Consider the following 16,845-nt stretch of genomic DNA (forward strand, 5'->3'; position numbering starts at 1 on the left):
CAATCCTTTCTGACCTCATAACAAGGTTTGGGGGTGCTGGGATCCTGAGAACGCCAAGGCAGAGCTGCCTGGAATGAATTCACACACTCAAGTCTTCTCCTAATCAAGTAGCAAAGAGTTTATTGTAACACTTCAGCAAAAGTGGCCAAGAGTCCTTATAAGAACCTGTGAGAGATTGAGGATGGTGCTGGGGCTTATATGGACAAGGCACATGGGAAAGGAATGCCAGGGATACCTAATTAAGTCATCTAAGGGTCCAGGTGTCTTTGGGAGCTATGGATAGCAAAGGGTAGGGAGTATACCAGACACTGAGAGAGTTGTCAGAAGCATGGACCTTGGGGATCTGGCAGGAGGAAGAGTCCTTGATCCAGTCAGGGACAAAAATCCTTGAACCAGACACCCCTCTGTCTGTTCTGATAAGAGAATATATTCTGCAACAAGAGAAAATTTTCTCAGAGGATAGAGGTCTACTGAGAAATTGGGAGACTTTCCAGAGACATGATTTTAGGGCTGGGGCCCAAGCACCCCATCGCTGACATTCTATAGTTCATTTCTCTCTTTAAAATAAGAGAGAAATATAAAGTAGAAAGAGCACTGAATTTAGAGTCAGAAGACTGGGTTCAAATTCTGGTTCTGTCTTTACTAGCTGATTGACCACAGTACAGTGCCTGCCACATAGTAGGCACTAAGTAAATGCTTATTGGCTGAATGACATAACCTCTCTAGTTCTCAATTTCTTTACCCATAAAATAATGAGGTTGGATTAGATGACCTCTAAAATCTCTTTAAGCTCTGAATCTATTTTCCTATAAACTTTCTACAATGAAAAGAGTATTTTATATAGAGACATATATATATGCAGATATATGTATATGTACATATATGAGAGAGAGAGAACAGCATATAATAGTGCTTAGGGTTGGCAAATTACTTTACATAACTTATCTCTTTTGATCTTTGCAGAATTCCTCAGAGAAATGATTCATTTATTATTGTGCCCATTTTACAGATGAGGAAAATGAGGCAGAGAGGTTAAATGAAATGCCACACAGTCACACAGCCAATGGAGTGGTCAAGAATCCCTTTCAGGTGAAGATACTATCTCCTCATAAGTTGGTGTTCAAGCAACCAAGGAACTGATATTCCTTCTACTGAAGAAAAATAGAAATCTAGCTCCCTGTTATTATACGAATCTAAACAGAACCTAATAGACTATGTCTCCTGCTCTCTAGGTGCAGTGTGTGCTACAAGACTATTACTTTTCTAGTGAGTCTTTTCCCCATTAAATTGCTTTACATTTCATAGAGGATTAGATAAGTTCTGTCAAACGACATTTTTCTTCATTGATGGGAATTACATCTGATCGTTTAAGGACCACATTTATCAGAGAAAGGGACTCAAATCAATGGTTTCTGTCTTAATTGCCCAATCTTGTTGACTTCTGAGGTGGAGGATCTTGGTGAGTGACAGGAGAGCCTAATTTTCACCCTGTCAAGTCCTGTGGACCTCGTGCAGGGCTCTGAAAAATGCAGGCTGCTTCTCTCTGTACCTGGCATTGGAAATGGTGCCGACTCTGTCCCCAAGAATCTAACTTGGGTTGATGGCCTGGAGGGTGGAAAAAATTTCTTTCATTTCTCAGGAAGATTCCTGAGCTCTGCAATTGCAACCACAGCAACTTGTCTAAAACAAGAAAAATCAGGCTGTTTTTTGAAGGCTTGGAGAACAGGATTACTCTTGAGGGAAATCAGGGGTGCTAACAGCCTGAGCAGCCCTCGGTGACTGACTTCAATCCCAGGTGGCTTCCACTCTCCTAACCCCACTGTGTGGTTTTCTGAATTGTCTGAAAATGCAACAGTGGCATTTATTACAGGCAATGGTTTATATTCCCTGCAGGACCCTAAATCTTGGTCTGTCAGACAAAAAGAAATGGTCTCATCCCACTGGAGAAGGCTTCTGCCCCTCACTGGAGAACATGATACAGAGTAACAGAAGTCTAGTTTGACTTTTCCTGCCTGACTCCACTTTACAGTTGACCATTTATAGCAGGGAGGGACCTTTGAGGTCACCTGAACCTACTCCTTCATTTTACAAAGGAGAAAACTGAGTCCTAGAGTGCTTAAGTTACTTGCCCACATACAAAGTGAGAGAGGTGAGATCAGAGCACAGGCCCTCCAACACAAATCCAAATCCAATACTACACTGCATCCTAAAAGGCTCTTAACCATGCTTGTATCATGGGACCCTTCTTTACAATCTGGGGAAGCTTATGGACCCCTTCCCAGAAGAATGCTTTAAAGTACATAAAACAGAATACACAAAGGAAACCAATCATATTGAAATACAACTATGCAATTGTTCTGTTTTGTTTGTTGTTAAGTTCACAGACCCCAGGTTAGGAATCTCTGGTCTATACCAAGGCACACGTGTATTTGGAGAAGGCCAAATTGGTAACTACAAAACACACTGGTTTTCACGCTCAATGCAAAGTTTAGTGAGCCATCAGAACTCTATAATCCTTCACAGTTTTTTTTGAGAAAACCATTAAAGTTTGATTTGAGGAAGAGGACTTCTTGGAACCTTCTCCATTTTTTCTTTATCCTTTAGGAATTCTCAGGCATTTAAAAAAAAGCCTGAGCTGATAGGAAAGGGTCCTTTAAGGATCTAGGCAGGAGCCCTTAAACTTTTTGTGTATCACAGCCTTGTTTGGCAGTCTGGTAAAGCCAATGGATCCCATCACAGAATAATATTTTTAAATACATACAATAAAATATGCAGGATTACAAAAGAAACAAATTTTGTTGACACACAAAAATATATGTATGTATGCATATATACACATATACATACCCTTAAGTATGCATATATATATACATATATACATATACACATACATTTTTGTTGTTCAGTGGTTTCAGTTGTGTCTGACGCTTCATGACCCCATTTGGGGGGTTTTCTTGGCAAATTGGAATGATCTGTCCTTTCTTTCTCCAACTCATTTTACAGATGAGGAAACTGAGGCAAACAGGGTTAAGTAATTTACCCATAGTCACATAGCTACTATCTAAGATCAGATTTGAACTCAGTCAGATGAGTCTTCCTGACTTCACTATCCCACTGCAATACATATATTTGTAAGTCAATATGTATATTACATATATATATAAACATATAGAGAGAGAGAGATGTGTGTATACGTGTTGACTTACAGTTATAAAAGTGTGTGTTTGTGTACCCACATGATGTAAACAAGCACCTAGGTGAAGACCCGTCTAGTTGATTTTATGGATTTCTTTGATTATGAATGCCTACTCACAGTCCTGAAGTCTAGAGAAACAGGGCTCCTGAGCTTGGTCTCAAAGCTGGGTTATCTGACCATCCAGCTGGTAGCTATCAGCCAGCTCTTTAATAATAGCCAATTATCTTGGGGCCTTAATTAGTCTGTGGGCTGTGTGGCCAGGATCTTCCCAAAATAGTCTTAAAAACAATGAACCATAAAATACCAAAACGCAGGGATCAATTAATTTTTCAATGGCCATCAAGGAATTTTGCTTCCACTGTATCCCATTATACCTGCATGTTCACTGCTGCAACTGATAGGGGCATAAAAATTGATTGGACTGGTTTCATTGTGGCTGGGGAAAACAATGAATGATAGTCATTTCCACAGAACACGAGATGCTATATAAATCTGCACCTCAAACCAGCAGAAAAAAAGCGGAGTCCTGGTTTTCCAGTCTTCAGTGAGGGCTGAGAGTTATCTTCTCTGGAGAAAGAGTAGAAAGATGCGAAGAATATGCTAGCTCTATAGGTATTTTCCACTTTTCTAGTGCCTTGGAATGAGATGTAAATTAGGTTTTGAACAGGTGAATCAATACAAGGAAGGCAGCTCAGTATGCATTTTCCCCCACCCCTTCATCTCTGGATTCAAACCCAGTGGCAGAAACACTAGAGAAAGCCTCTCCCTTCCCATGTTCCCTTGAAAGGTTTCTTTAGGTATCCTGCTAAGACAGATGACAGCAAGGGAATTTAATTATTTTTTTTAAAGTGCATAATCCTGTCTCTGTGAAATGGCACAGCAGAGTACAAGAAATCATCAGAGACTAGGAAGCGGTGGGATCTGAATGCTTGCCATTCCTGACCGTGATATAATTTGGGAGGACAGGGATCAGGGCGGGCTTAGCATCTGTGACACTCAGAGATGCCCAGAGTGAGTGAGTGAGCATCTTTCTGAAGCATCTCCTTCTTTTCGAGGGCATTTCCCCAGCATTCAGAGCTGCCACGTCATCTCCAGTGACCCATGAGGCAAAGCTCATTGCAGATTAATGCTGACCTTGGACAGCTTAGCTCTGTAAGAGAACATTCTTCCTTTGGCCCTCCCAAGACAGCAGCATAACAGCTCAGGCAGCTCTGTCCCTGCCTTACCTCTTGACTTTTCCAAGCAAAACTTGTCTCTGCTTCTGGACCTAGTGAAAAGTGGGAGGAGGTTCAAGAGGACTCCCTGAGAAGACTCCCATTCTCTTTCCCCAGTTAGTCTCCCTATATTCATTAGGGCCTTGTGATCTAAACAGCAGCTGCAAGCAGCAAAGACAGCCGAGTCCCAGAAGGTCACATCAGGTCACTCTTTCAGAAATGCCACAGCAAGGAAATCCTAGGCATTTGTGCCGAATTCCCCAGAGAAGTGTGTTCCTCCGTAACTCAAAGGGTTTCCTCTTACTAAGCTCAAGACTGGAGAGTTCTCTGAGATGCATTCATTGTTTGTTTCACCTAATAATTTTGGCAAAGTACTTAAAAAAAAAGACGAGTACCTACTGCATAGTCATATCCATAGGAGGTTTCATTCTAGAATCATTCAATAGAATCAAGCAGCTAATAGAGACTTGAAAAGCCCTTGAATTCACAACAACCCCAGGAGGTGGGTATATTATTATCTCCATCTTACAGATGAAGAAACTGAGGCTGAGAAATGGTAACTAATTCACCCAGGGTCACACAAGAAGGTGCTGTCTGAGGCAGGATTCCAAATCATACTACCTAGGGTCTAAGTTCAGCATGCTCTATCCACTCACCACCTAATTGGCCAAGCATTTCACAAAACTCATAGCTTCTCAACATACCTTCCAGACAGGTAGGAGACAAATGAGTGCTAGCATTTTTCTCTCCATTTCACAGCAAAAGAAAGCAAGGAAGAGAGAAACTATGTGTCTAAAATCATGCGAAATGAAGGAAACCTGGCTCATCAAAATCTATGAAGACTGACTTGGCGGCTAGCTGCTACAAAGACAGGGTTGGGGCACACTACACTAGAGAAACAGCACACTAACTGTGATAAAGGGTATGGAGGGGAAAGATAATGTGACCTTTACTAAGAAAGCTCTAGGGACAGCTAAGTGGTGCAGTGGATAGAGCACCAGCCCTGGAGTCAGGAGGATCTGAGTTCAAATCCCACCTCAGACACTTACTAGCTATGTGACCCTGGACAAGTCACTTAACCCAACTGCCTCCATACAAAAATAAAAGAGTTCTATTTAAGGGCTTCATTAAGAGAATCAGAGCTTCCATTGGGCTCCACACTCATCAGACCACCTCTGAAGTATGGTGTGCAGGTCTGGGAGTCATAGTTTAAGGATATTTATAAATTGAAAGGCATCCAGAGGATGGCAAACACAATAGTGAAGGGTAGTGAGTCCATGTCATATAGGATTCAGCTAAAGGAACTGGGCATGTTTAACCTGGAGAAAAGAAGATTCCTAGGAGACATGATGGCCTTCTTCAAGTATTTCAGAGATAGGACCCCAGAGGTCAACTAATCCAACCACCTGTTTTTACAGATGAGAAAAAACAGCTTAAGTGACTCACCCAAGGTCACACAGTAGATGTCGGGGGTAGAATCTGAACACAGAGCCTTTGACTCCATAGCCTGCACTCATTCCACTGTATTTGAAAAGCTGTCACATGGAGTCAGAATTAGGTGAGTTCTGTTTGGCTCTGGAGGGTAGAACCAGGATCAGTGGTTGGAATGTGCAACGAAGATTTAGGATTGATGTTGGGAAAGACTTCCTAACTACCACAGTTATCCCAGAGTAGAATGAGTTTTCTGGAAAGGTGATATATTCACTCCCCCCTTTGAAGCCTTCAAGCAGAGACTGAATGATGGATAGTCAAGTCACATCAATATCAGGGATTACTCTGGCGTATGGACTGGACCCCATGGCCCTGTGGTCCCTCCCAACCCTGAAAAAATTCTGTATTTCTACGGAAGTGGAATTAAGAGGGGAGGACCAAGGGACTGCAGGAGAGAGGATCATAAAAGCTCCCAAATATTCCTAGCCCAGTGAAAAAAGCCAACAACTGGCTGTAAGAGGAAGTGGGTTTCATCCAAAACTTCTTTCCCAAACAGGTGGCAGATATATATTCTTGTGTCTCAAGAGTGAAATGGAAGCCCCCAGGGAAGGAGCTGTGGGGGGGTAGGACACTATCAAATTCTGCTAATTGCTTATAAAAATTCAAAAGAGACTGAAAAAAAAAAAAGCCATGACATGGTAGTAAGATTATGCACATTAGAACCAAGAATGTTAAAGATACAAACTAAAGGACATTGATATAAAAATTCTTTCCTGGATAAATGAGATCTGATACACTCACTTAAAATAATCTTCTTTGAAAGCCAGATGGAGGAGAGGCATTTAGGCAATTAGACCCTGGGAATCAAGCTAGGTTAGCTGGATATTTCCTGCTTCTTACACTTACTAGCTGTGTGCCTGTGAACAATCTCCCACAGCCTCAGTTTCCTCATTTGAAAAAATGGGGCCACCAGGATCACTGTTCTCTCTAATTGCTATCTAATTCAATCCCCTTATTTTACAGATGGGAAAACTGAGGTTCAGAAAGTTAAGCGACTTGCTCAAGGCTATTAAAATAATAAGAGAGGCAGCATGGCAATAAACAAAGAGCTGTTCCCTCCCCCCGCCCCAAGCCAGGAAAGTGTCACTTCTCTGAGCTTCAAACAACTATCAGAGCCGCCTAAATCAATGAAATCACAGGCCCAGTGCCTATCCCCATTACTTCAGGAAAGTAGCAGGGCTGGGGTCTTAACTGAAGCAGAATCCTCCAACACATCAGGACGTTTGCCTAGACCACCTCTCACACACGGTCACTGTGAGGATGAAGCAAGATAATACATGTGAAGAATGTGTGGAACTTAAAACTATACAAATATCAACTATTCCTATCCTTCTCCTCGTTATTATTATCATTCAATTATTTATTATTAAGGGCAGCTAGGTGGTGCAGTGGATAGAGTGCTAGGCTTGCCATCAGGAAGACTCATCTTCTGGGTTCAAATCTTGCCTCAGAGAGGCTGTGTTGTGTGACCCTGGGGAAGTCACTTAACCCTGGTTGCCTCAGCTCCTCATCTGTAAAACAATGATCTGGAGAAGAAAATGACAAACTACTCCAGTATCTTTGCCAAGAAAATCCCACACAGGGTCACAAAGAGTCAGACACTACTGAGCTCAACAAGCAATAAATACCCCATGAATATATTACAAGCCATGATTTAAGACCAAATAGTAAGTGAAAAAAATCAAGAGCATTAGATCTGAAGAACCTTTGAACATCATCAAATCCAGCTACGGGCTATTTTATAGATGAGAAAATTGACATCCAGAGAAATGGAATGACTTTTTCAAGGTCACACATGCAGTAGGTAACAAAGGCAGTCTGAGCTCTGTACTTATTGCAAATATAGTGCAGTTTAAACTGTACAAAGGGCCAGGATTTGAACTCAGCTCTTGATTCCTGGTCCACTTCTGATAGGCACATCATTCAATGCTACACTATTTCTGTCCTTTGGAAAGAAAGGGTATCCTGTTATCTACAGGCTTCTGGTCCATATTCATAAGACCCTGCCTTATGCCTTCACGCTACAGTTCAAAATCTTCATTCCTCCACTATACATAACTAGTATTCCTGGTAAGACTCAAATCCAATTCAATTATTCTTTTCCTGCCCCCAGAGTAATTCCATGCTTCTGTTCTTATGTTTATTCGTTTTTTAGGATTCTCAAAAAGACATGACCTATTTAGCTGAAAGACTGGAAAGAAAAGAAAGGTAGTGTTACAGATGCAAAGATCATATACAGAAGAGGCTGAGGGAACAAATTTAACAACGATCCATCAACAAGTATTTATTAAACTCCCACTTTGTGTCAAGTACTGTGCAAGGTACTGGAGAGAAACGTGATTGAGGCAAAGAATCCTAGATCTTTCTGAACAAACAGGAAACCAAAATGAAAGAGAGGAATTCTTCAAAAATCCTTCAGGCTCAGGCAATGCCTATTTATCACATCCTCGTTAACACAAAATACATTGTGCTAAATGTTGGGGGAACGAGGAGTTACAAACAGGGATTAGCCCACAAATGTTTAATAACCAGCTCTCTGGAAAAGAAACTTTACATGGGATACACCTTGAAATTTAATATTCATTATAAACATTTTCTCCATAACTTTTCTAAGTCTAGACAATCAACAAAACAATAAAGCAAGCCGTGCTCTGTAGCATTTGCTTATTTCCACGGAGGAAAATAAATGCTCACAATGAAAATTTAACCATCAGAATTTCCTGGGAGCTGGCTCTAGCATTCCCCTGAATACGAAGATGTTTAAACCCCAATTCCTGCCCTCAGGAAGGTTACTATCTTGCTGAGAAGATAACTGTATACGTGATAGAGAACTATGTTGTCACAAAAAGGAGTACAATCTCAAATGAGTAGTCAACATAGTGGTATTAAACATATGGTATTAAAAGAATTTAGAAGGAGAAGTCACTCTGACCTGGGGTTTTCAGGGATCACAGACCTGAGAGCACTAAAGGACCTTAGACATTATCTAGCCCAACCCCCTCAGTTCAATTCAATTCAACAAACTTTTTTTTTTGAAACAGATGAGGAAGCTGAAGCCCAGACAGGCTAAATCACTTGCCTCAAATCACACAGGAATTAATCAGCAGAGCAAAGATTCAGAACCAGCTCCTCTAACTTCAAATTATTTGTTTTTTTCCACTAAAACACGGTTTCTTTTAACAAAGGTGGCAAGATTTCATGGGACTGAAGAATTTAGAGCTGGGATGGATCTTAGTAAAGGTCTAGCCCAACACCCTCTCTAGATAGGTGAGGATTTTAGCTGGTTCTTGACAAACGGGAAGCATCTTTCCCAGAAGAAAAGAGGAGGAAAGGCATTTGGGCTATTTCTGAGAAGGGCACCCCGATCCTTCCATTCACCCATATTTGTAACTTAGAAACCACCCTCTACCTTCATTCTCAGTCAGTCCCCATCTCCAGGTAGTAGCCCCCACATCCCATATCTGTCTCTTTTTCTCTAATCAAGCCACAACCTACTTGAGACTTCCAGCCCTTATGTAACAAACTGCCTCAAAATTTGTCCAGTTTCTCGCCAAACCATCCTCCACGAAACTTCCAAACTGATATTCCTAAAGTATGGGGCCGATCAGGTCACTCCTTTACTCAAAATCCTTCAGTGGCTCTCCATTAAATAATCTCTAAGGCGAAATACAAACTCTCCTGTGTAGCACTGAAAGCTCACTACGTCCAGCCTACCTTTTGAGAGATATGGCATGTTCCTTTCCCTGACATCTTCCTCATATTTAAGGCAAACAAAACTACTTGCTGTTTCCCATTTCCTGCCTCCATATCTTTGCAAGGCATTGCCCCCCACACCACAGACAGAGGACTGAGAAGAGAAAGTTTCTATCACAGAGAGGTTAGGTATTGCTGCTACAGAGCTTACTGTGGCAGGCAGGCCAGTTTGAGTTCTCTGAGGCTCAGTTTACCAACAAAACAGGGCTAATGAGAGAGGAGAGGGTGTGGATTCTGGGAAGAGAAGTTATCTTGGTACATGCAAGAATTTAATGACAGTGCTATATATGAGTGCTGCATGCAGAGAGAATTTTTATAATAGTATTGGCTACATATTTTAATAAAATCTAAGTATATTTCCAAGAGCCTGTAGCATTTTAGTTCAAGTCTTTAAATTCCCACTGGCTTCCTAAAAAAAAGTTCAATTACCCTCAAGGCTAAAATTCTTTTTACTTTTACTAAGTCTCAAAGTAAATTTAGTTTATTTTTTTAAAAAGGATTGTTTTAATTCATGTTTTTCAAGTTACCCAAATTGAAAACAAATGATACAGAGTAAGTGGGAAGTAGGGGAGAAGTAGGAACATTCTCTGATTCCTTTTTTTCTTTTTGGTCCTACAGTGCTTGCTCATCATTAAGATAAAGTTTACAAAAACACCTCAAACTCTATTATGCTCCCTCCTCAATTAGAAATCTGAGACTGGTTGAGTTAGAGGGGAGGAAAAGTAAACACCAAAAGACCAATTCAGAATAAAAGAATACTTTAAAAACCTTTACCTGGCCTTTTTTATAGCACATTAAACAAATCCAATAATCGTGCTTTTTTTATAATCACAAAGACTGTTTATCCTCTATAGGACACTTGGATTACGAATGAGAAGTTTTATTTATACTCAGGTTCCCCTTTTTCTTCCCAAATGAACAGTGCAGTCCTATAACACTTTGAAAGAAAAGAACCTGGGCCTTCCACCATAATGAGAACAACTTCAAATAGCTCAGACCCTTAGAGGGGAAAGGCTTAGATTTGGAGGCTGACCAGTCCAACCTCCCAGCCAGTGCATAAAGCCTCACTATCACAAAAATTACAGACCCAGAGATGGAAGGAGACCTTAGAGGCCATATGATTTAACCCCTTTGCTCTATAAAGAGATACAATGGGGACAGCTAGGTGGTCAGTAAGTAGAGCACCAGCTCTGGGGTCAGGAGGACCTGAGTTCAAATCCAGTCTCAGACCCTTGAGACACTTACTAGCTGAGTGACCTTGGGCAAGTCACCTAACCCCAACTTCCTTGCCTTCTCCCCTCCAAAAAAACAAGAGATACATTGATTGACCCAAGGTCACACAGGCAAAGGTGACAGCAACAAGGTTTGGGTCCTCTGATTCCCAACTTTAGTGGTCTTTCCACACTAGACCCCTCATGAATCCTTTACTTGAGCTGCATGGTATTTTGTGTAAATTATTTCACCACCTCCCACCCCCCTCCATCCCACCCCCAAACCCCCCACCCCTCCCACCCCCCTCCAAAGTCCTCAGCTTCCTCATCTGTCACATGAGAGGGATAGACAACATGATTTTTAAGGGCTTCTTCCAGAGCTCTCATATGCCTCCATGGATTCCACTAATGAGGGGCTGCCTATATTCTGTTTGACAAATTAAACAGAGTAAATAGAGTCCACTGTTGGGAAGGGGGAGCATAGAGGGGAAGAGAGTATTGAGAAATGAAAATCTCCTCAGGTTTTTACATGCGCAAAGTAAGACTTTCCCTGGCAATTATGAATAAGCACTCAGCATGAAAGCCTGGAGTTTTGAATTCATTCAAAAATCTATATTATTTTTCTCTAATAAGCAAATTTTCCCATCTGAGGCACCCAAGACTGCCATTGGTCAGGAAACAATCTCCAAGCTGACAATCAGAAACTATTCCTAAGCCAATGATTAATGTACCCATAGGATTTCTCCTACACTTTTCAATTCTTCCCTATCCTATCAGACGACCTTAACCATTTAACCACACAACCTATTACCTTCACCTTAACAGCTTTTCAACTGTCTCTCTCCCAAGAGACACAGATAATCAGTCTTCTCTTTCCTTTAAGGTGGTTCTTCTCCTTTGAGGGAAGGTCTCTCTTGGCTTTCCTAACACAACTTGGAGAACAACAGACCTACCCTCCTTCTTCCATCAACTTCCCTCTACATTTCTCTCTCCTTCTAACATCTCACAGATTCAGAGAAGTTTTAAGTTGGAGGTCCAAGCCCCTGCCACCCCCATTTTACAAATGAGAAAAATGAAGTGGAGAGAGGGAAACTGCTTTTTGCTAAGTCACGGGAAAGTGTGGTGACAATCCACTGCCTGTTACTGAAAACAGCTGGCTGAATGAGAGACCAGAACCAGGCCAGGAAAATCTTGGGAATGAGCTTGGAGGAAGGTGAGACCAAATCACTACTGGAAAAGTCCTCTTCTTAAAGGAGGCACTTAAGGTGCCATCAGAGTGAGAGAGAAAGTTGTCTGGGCACTTAGTGTTAGGAAAGTCCAGAGCCTTAAAACACCTTCCTACAGTTTCTCTCCATTACAAAGAGCTGCATAACCCCATCCCCTTCTTTCCAGGCAGGGATTGGAAAAGGACAAACAAGTGGACGGGAATCAGAATGTTTCAGTGATTCTCATTAACAAGGTATCACCTTAATATCATGAGAGGTATACAAGAGGCATTGTGTGGCCTAACTGTACAGACCAGTCAATGTGAATTCAACTGCTCTAGTCCCATCAAAAGTGTCAGTCACACATATATGCACAAATATGAGCAGTTACCTTTCAGACAAAAACACTCACAAAGATTCACAGGATGCAGCCTCAGAGTCTTAAGAGCTGGAAGAGACCTCAGAGACCATTTGGTCCAGCCTCCTCATTTAAGAGATAAGGGAAGCCAGCCTTGAGGAGTGAAGTGATTTGTCCAAGGTCACAGTCATTCACAGGTAAGAAAGAGAGAAAAAGGAGAAACCCTAAATGAGAAACCCAAAAGGAGGGAATTTAATAAGATGTGGGAAAAATTTTTAAAACGATTGAAACACTACAGGGCATATCAAAATGGGTAGCCAGAAAAGCAGGATAAAGCAGACAAGAGAAGAAAGAAGGAAAATCCCTCTAGTTGGTAAGTGATCTGAGGAGACAAGAGGAAAGAGGGAGAAAAAAATGAACTATAAGGGGAAGAAAGAACAGCAAAATGAAAGAAAAATGGACAGGAAAACATGGGGATGGTCAAAATAAATTTTAAAGGGAAAGAAGAAAGGGAAGAAGAAGGAGGAGGAGAAGGAGAAGAAGAGGAAGGAGGAGAAGAAGGAGGAAGAGAATTAGAAGGAGAAGGAGGAAGAGGAGGAGAAGAAAAAAGAGGAGAAGAAGACAAGGAAGAAGGAGAAGAAAAAGGAGAAGGAGGAAGAGAAGGAGGAGGAGGAGGAGGAGAAAGTGAGAAGGAGGAGGAGGAGAAGGAGAAGAAGGAGGAGGAGGAGGAGGAGAGAACAGAACAGAAGAGGGGAGGAGAGGGAAGAAAGGGGTGGGTAAGAGAGGGGAAGGAGAAGAGGAGAAAGTGGAGAGGAGAGAGAAAGAGAGAGAGAGAGGAGACCTATGAGTTGTAAAACAGGAAAAAAAAGGAGTGGGGGGGCTCATTATAAGCAAGCTTAAGGTAATGAGGTACAAAGCAAACGAGAAAAGTTCAGGTCCCTGAAGGCATCATTAACTACATTACAAGGAGCAGGAGAACCTGGGGAAAAGGAGGAAAACTCTACTGATCTATACTCGTAGCAACAGCATCCAAGTGATCAAAAATGATCCCAGGGAGAAGGGCAGAGGGGATGGAGCTGAGTACTGTTTTGGATTTGAGGGTTAGCCGTCAACTCCCTGGGGTCAGATCCTTTCTCCCTGTGTTCCTCCTGCCTGCCTTGTTAGGCTAAAGTTCCATCCCAGTGGGACAGCTACACACACACACCACACATCCGCACCACACACACCACACACACACACCACACACACACACCACACACCACACACACATCACACACACACACATACACCACACACACCACACACACACCACACACCCGCACCACACACACACCACACACACCACACACACACACCACACCCGCACCACACACATACACCACACACACACCACACACCACACACACAGACACACACACACCACACACACACCACACACACCACACACACATACACCACACACACACCACACACACACCACACACACACAGACACACACACCACACACACCACACACACATACACCACACACACACACACACACCACACACCACACACACACACACCACACACACAGACACACACACACCACACACACACCACACACACACACCACACACACACACCACACACACACACCACACACACACACCACACACTACACACACACACACCACACACTACACACACAGACACACAGACACACACACACCACACACACACAGACACACACACACCACACACCCCATGCACACACACACCACACACACACAGACACAGACACACACACACCACACACACACCACACACACACCACACACACACAGACACACACACACACACCACACACACACCACACACCACACACACACACACCACACACACACCACACACACACAGACACACACACACACACCACACACACCACACACACACACCACACACTACACACACCACACACACACCACACACCCCATGCACACACACACCACACACACACAGACACAGACACACACACCACACACACATACACCACACACACACCACACACACACCACACACCCGCACCACACACACACCACACACACCACACACACACACCACACACACATCATACACACACCACACACACCACACACGATCTCCTATCTCCCCAAAGCACCCTCAGGCTGCTCTTCACTGCCGGCTGCCTGCTCCAAAGGGGCTCATCCCTACCTTCCAGCCCCTTCTCAGAAGTGACAAAAGTGACCGGGAGGCTACGGACTGGGGGAGGGGGCCACGCGGGGATGGGGCAGCCTGGCTCCCGTGAGGGGACTGAAGGGGCTTGAGGCGAAAAAGCACCTGCGCGGAGGCGTGCCCAGCTCCCCACCAGCCCATGCCTACTCGCAGTTGGCGGGGCCGGCGGGCACCTCCCACCTCGGGGTCCAGCACCGCGGGGGTCCTGGAGCGGGTTTCAGGAAGGGAGCCACAAAGCAGAGGAAGAGGAGAGGGGAGCGGCGGTCACAGCAGGGGTCCCCCCCATTCGGTCACCTTCCGAGCGCTGACTCTGAGAGTTGTCGGGCAGGATGGGGATCGGCCCCAAGCGTCCTCACCCGGGCAGTTTAACTGCCAGCGAAGACGGAACCTGAGGTGAACAGGCGGCCCAGTCAGACAAGGCGCAGCTGCGCCTCCGGGCTGCCGGGTCAGGGAGCAGGTCCGACCGGGCCGGACACGCGCGGCCGCACAAGTTGTGGCCACACTTCGTGTGGCCGCGGCGCCGGGTCCACATCGCGCGCGCACACTCACACACACGCGCACACACTCACACGCGCACTCACACACACGCGCGCACACTCACACACACGCGCGCACACTCACACACACGCGCGCACACTCACACACGCGCACACACTCACACACGCACTCACACACTCTCCAGACACATCGCACAGCCGCGCCGCGGGCGGTCACTTGGCGGGCCAGCCCGGTGCCCCGGAGCCCGCACGCCCAGCCCGCCCCCACGGCCGCCGGGGCAGCAGCTGCCTACCTCGGGCGTGTGCCCCTCGGGTCCCGGCGCCACCTCCAACTTCCTCTGCACTCCCCACAGCAGCAGCAGCGCCGCGATCCACAGCACCCCGAGGAGAGTGAGCGCCAGGCGGCGGTTCAGCCTCCTCATGGTCCCGCGCCGCTTCCCCGCCGGAGGATGCCCCCGCGCGGCCGGGGTCCGCAGCCCGGCGGCGGGCGGCTTCGGCGGGGGGCCCCCTCCCGCGGCCGGCGGGAGTCGGGGCGCGCCGTGCGGCCGCTCTGCCCGGGGCGCTCCAGGACACGCGCGGAGGACGCGGGAGGGACCGGGGCGGGAGGGCTGCGCGCTGGGGGCCGGGGAGCCCGGGAGCCTGGGGAGCTGGGGCTGCGGCTGCCGTGGACGCCTCCGCCGGGCCGCTCCAGCCGCGGGAGAGGGAAACCGACGCGAGCTGCAGAGCCCGAGCAGTCGCAGCCAGTGCCTGACTCCCCGGGAGGAGGAGGAGGAGGAGGGCGGAGGAGAGGGCGGGGGGAGGGACGGAGTGACCCCCCGGGGAGAGGGGCGCTCCCGCGCGCGCCGGACCAGTTTTGGACTGCGCTGTTTTAACTGTCACTCCCCCGCTCCAGCCCCCGCCGCTCGGGAGAGTCCTGCCCAGTGAAGCCCTATTTGTTGGGAGGGATGGGGGTAGGGTGGGGGCGTGGAGCACCCCCTAGCGCCCACCAGCCCCTGCTGCATCCACCCGCTGAAAAGCCCGCTCGGGTCAGCAGGGAGAGACAGTCCTGGCCCTGGAGAGCAGTGCCTCCGGCAGCGCCCCAGGGCCCGGGCGCCCTGCAGTGAGAGCCCTGTGCCTCTGCCGCGTCCCATGCACGGAGGCACAACCTCTTCCCTTCCTGCGCTCAGGTGCAGTGAAACATGTTGCAAAGGGAGCTGGTGCATATTTAATTTAAAAGCAACACCTATGTCACCGTACCGCCCAAGTTCCCCCCCGGAATTGTCGCTTACTGTTTTAGGGTTTCACATCTCTTTCAAGACTGGGGTCTCAGGCACAGCGATCCAGCTCCACCTGCTGACCGCAGCGAGTTCTCAGAAGGGGCAGAGGAAAGTGTGTCCGGCGGTCCAGCGGCCCTCCGTTGAACAGTCATTAACAGGGCTCATCCCCCACTCCCACTCGGGATGCGACTCTCTTCATTGCCTGGTCTTAATCTTCATCCTTCCTGACCTTTTCGCAGCTTTTGTCCCGGTTAACTTCCTTCTCCTCTCTGGGATTTCCTGGTACTGCTCTCACTTGGTTCTTCTAATTCTTATAAGGATAATAAGAACAGCAATGATGAACATTTATTTAGTTCTTGAAGAGTTGTAAAGCCCTTTACATGCATTATCTTTCTTGGTACTCACAACAACTGTGTGTCTTAGACACTA

At 45.7% G+C, this 16,845-nt stretch overlaps 1 protein-coding gene across 3 annotated transcripts in view; it reads right to left on the bottom strand.

Moving 5' to 3' along the window:
* The window catches only part of GALNT14 (polypeptide N-acetylgalactosaminyltransferase 14), a 323,787-nt gene extending 308,115 nt beyond the window's left edge, over positions 1 to 15,672 (bottom strand). For all 3 annotated transcript variants that reach the window (XM_072634106.1, XM_072634105.1, XM_072634107.1), the window contains exon 1: positions 15,454 to 15,672. In XM_072634106.1, the coding sequence (XP_072490207.1) occupies positions 15,454 to 15,582 (129 nt within the window). In that variant the 5' untranslated portion in view covers positions 15,583 to 15,672. The remainder of the gene's footprint in view (positions 1 to 15,453) is intronic.
* Between the last annotated feature and the right edge of the window lie 1,173 nt (positions 15,673 to 16,845).

This window comes from Notamacropus eugenii, chromosome 1 (genome assembly GCF_028372415.1).
Source record: "Notamacropus eugenii isolate mMacEug1 chromosome 1, mMacEug1.pri_v2, whole genome shotgun sequence".
In the NCBI taxonomy this organism is placed as follows: Eukaryota; Metazoa; Chordata; class Mammalia; order Diprotodontia; family Macropodidae; genus Notamacropus; species Notamacropus eugenii.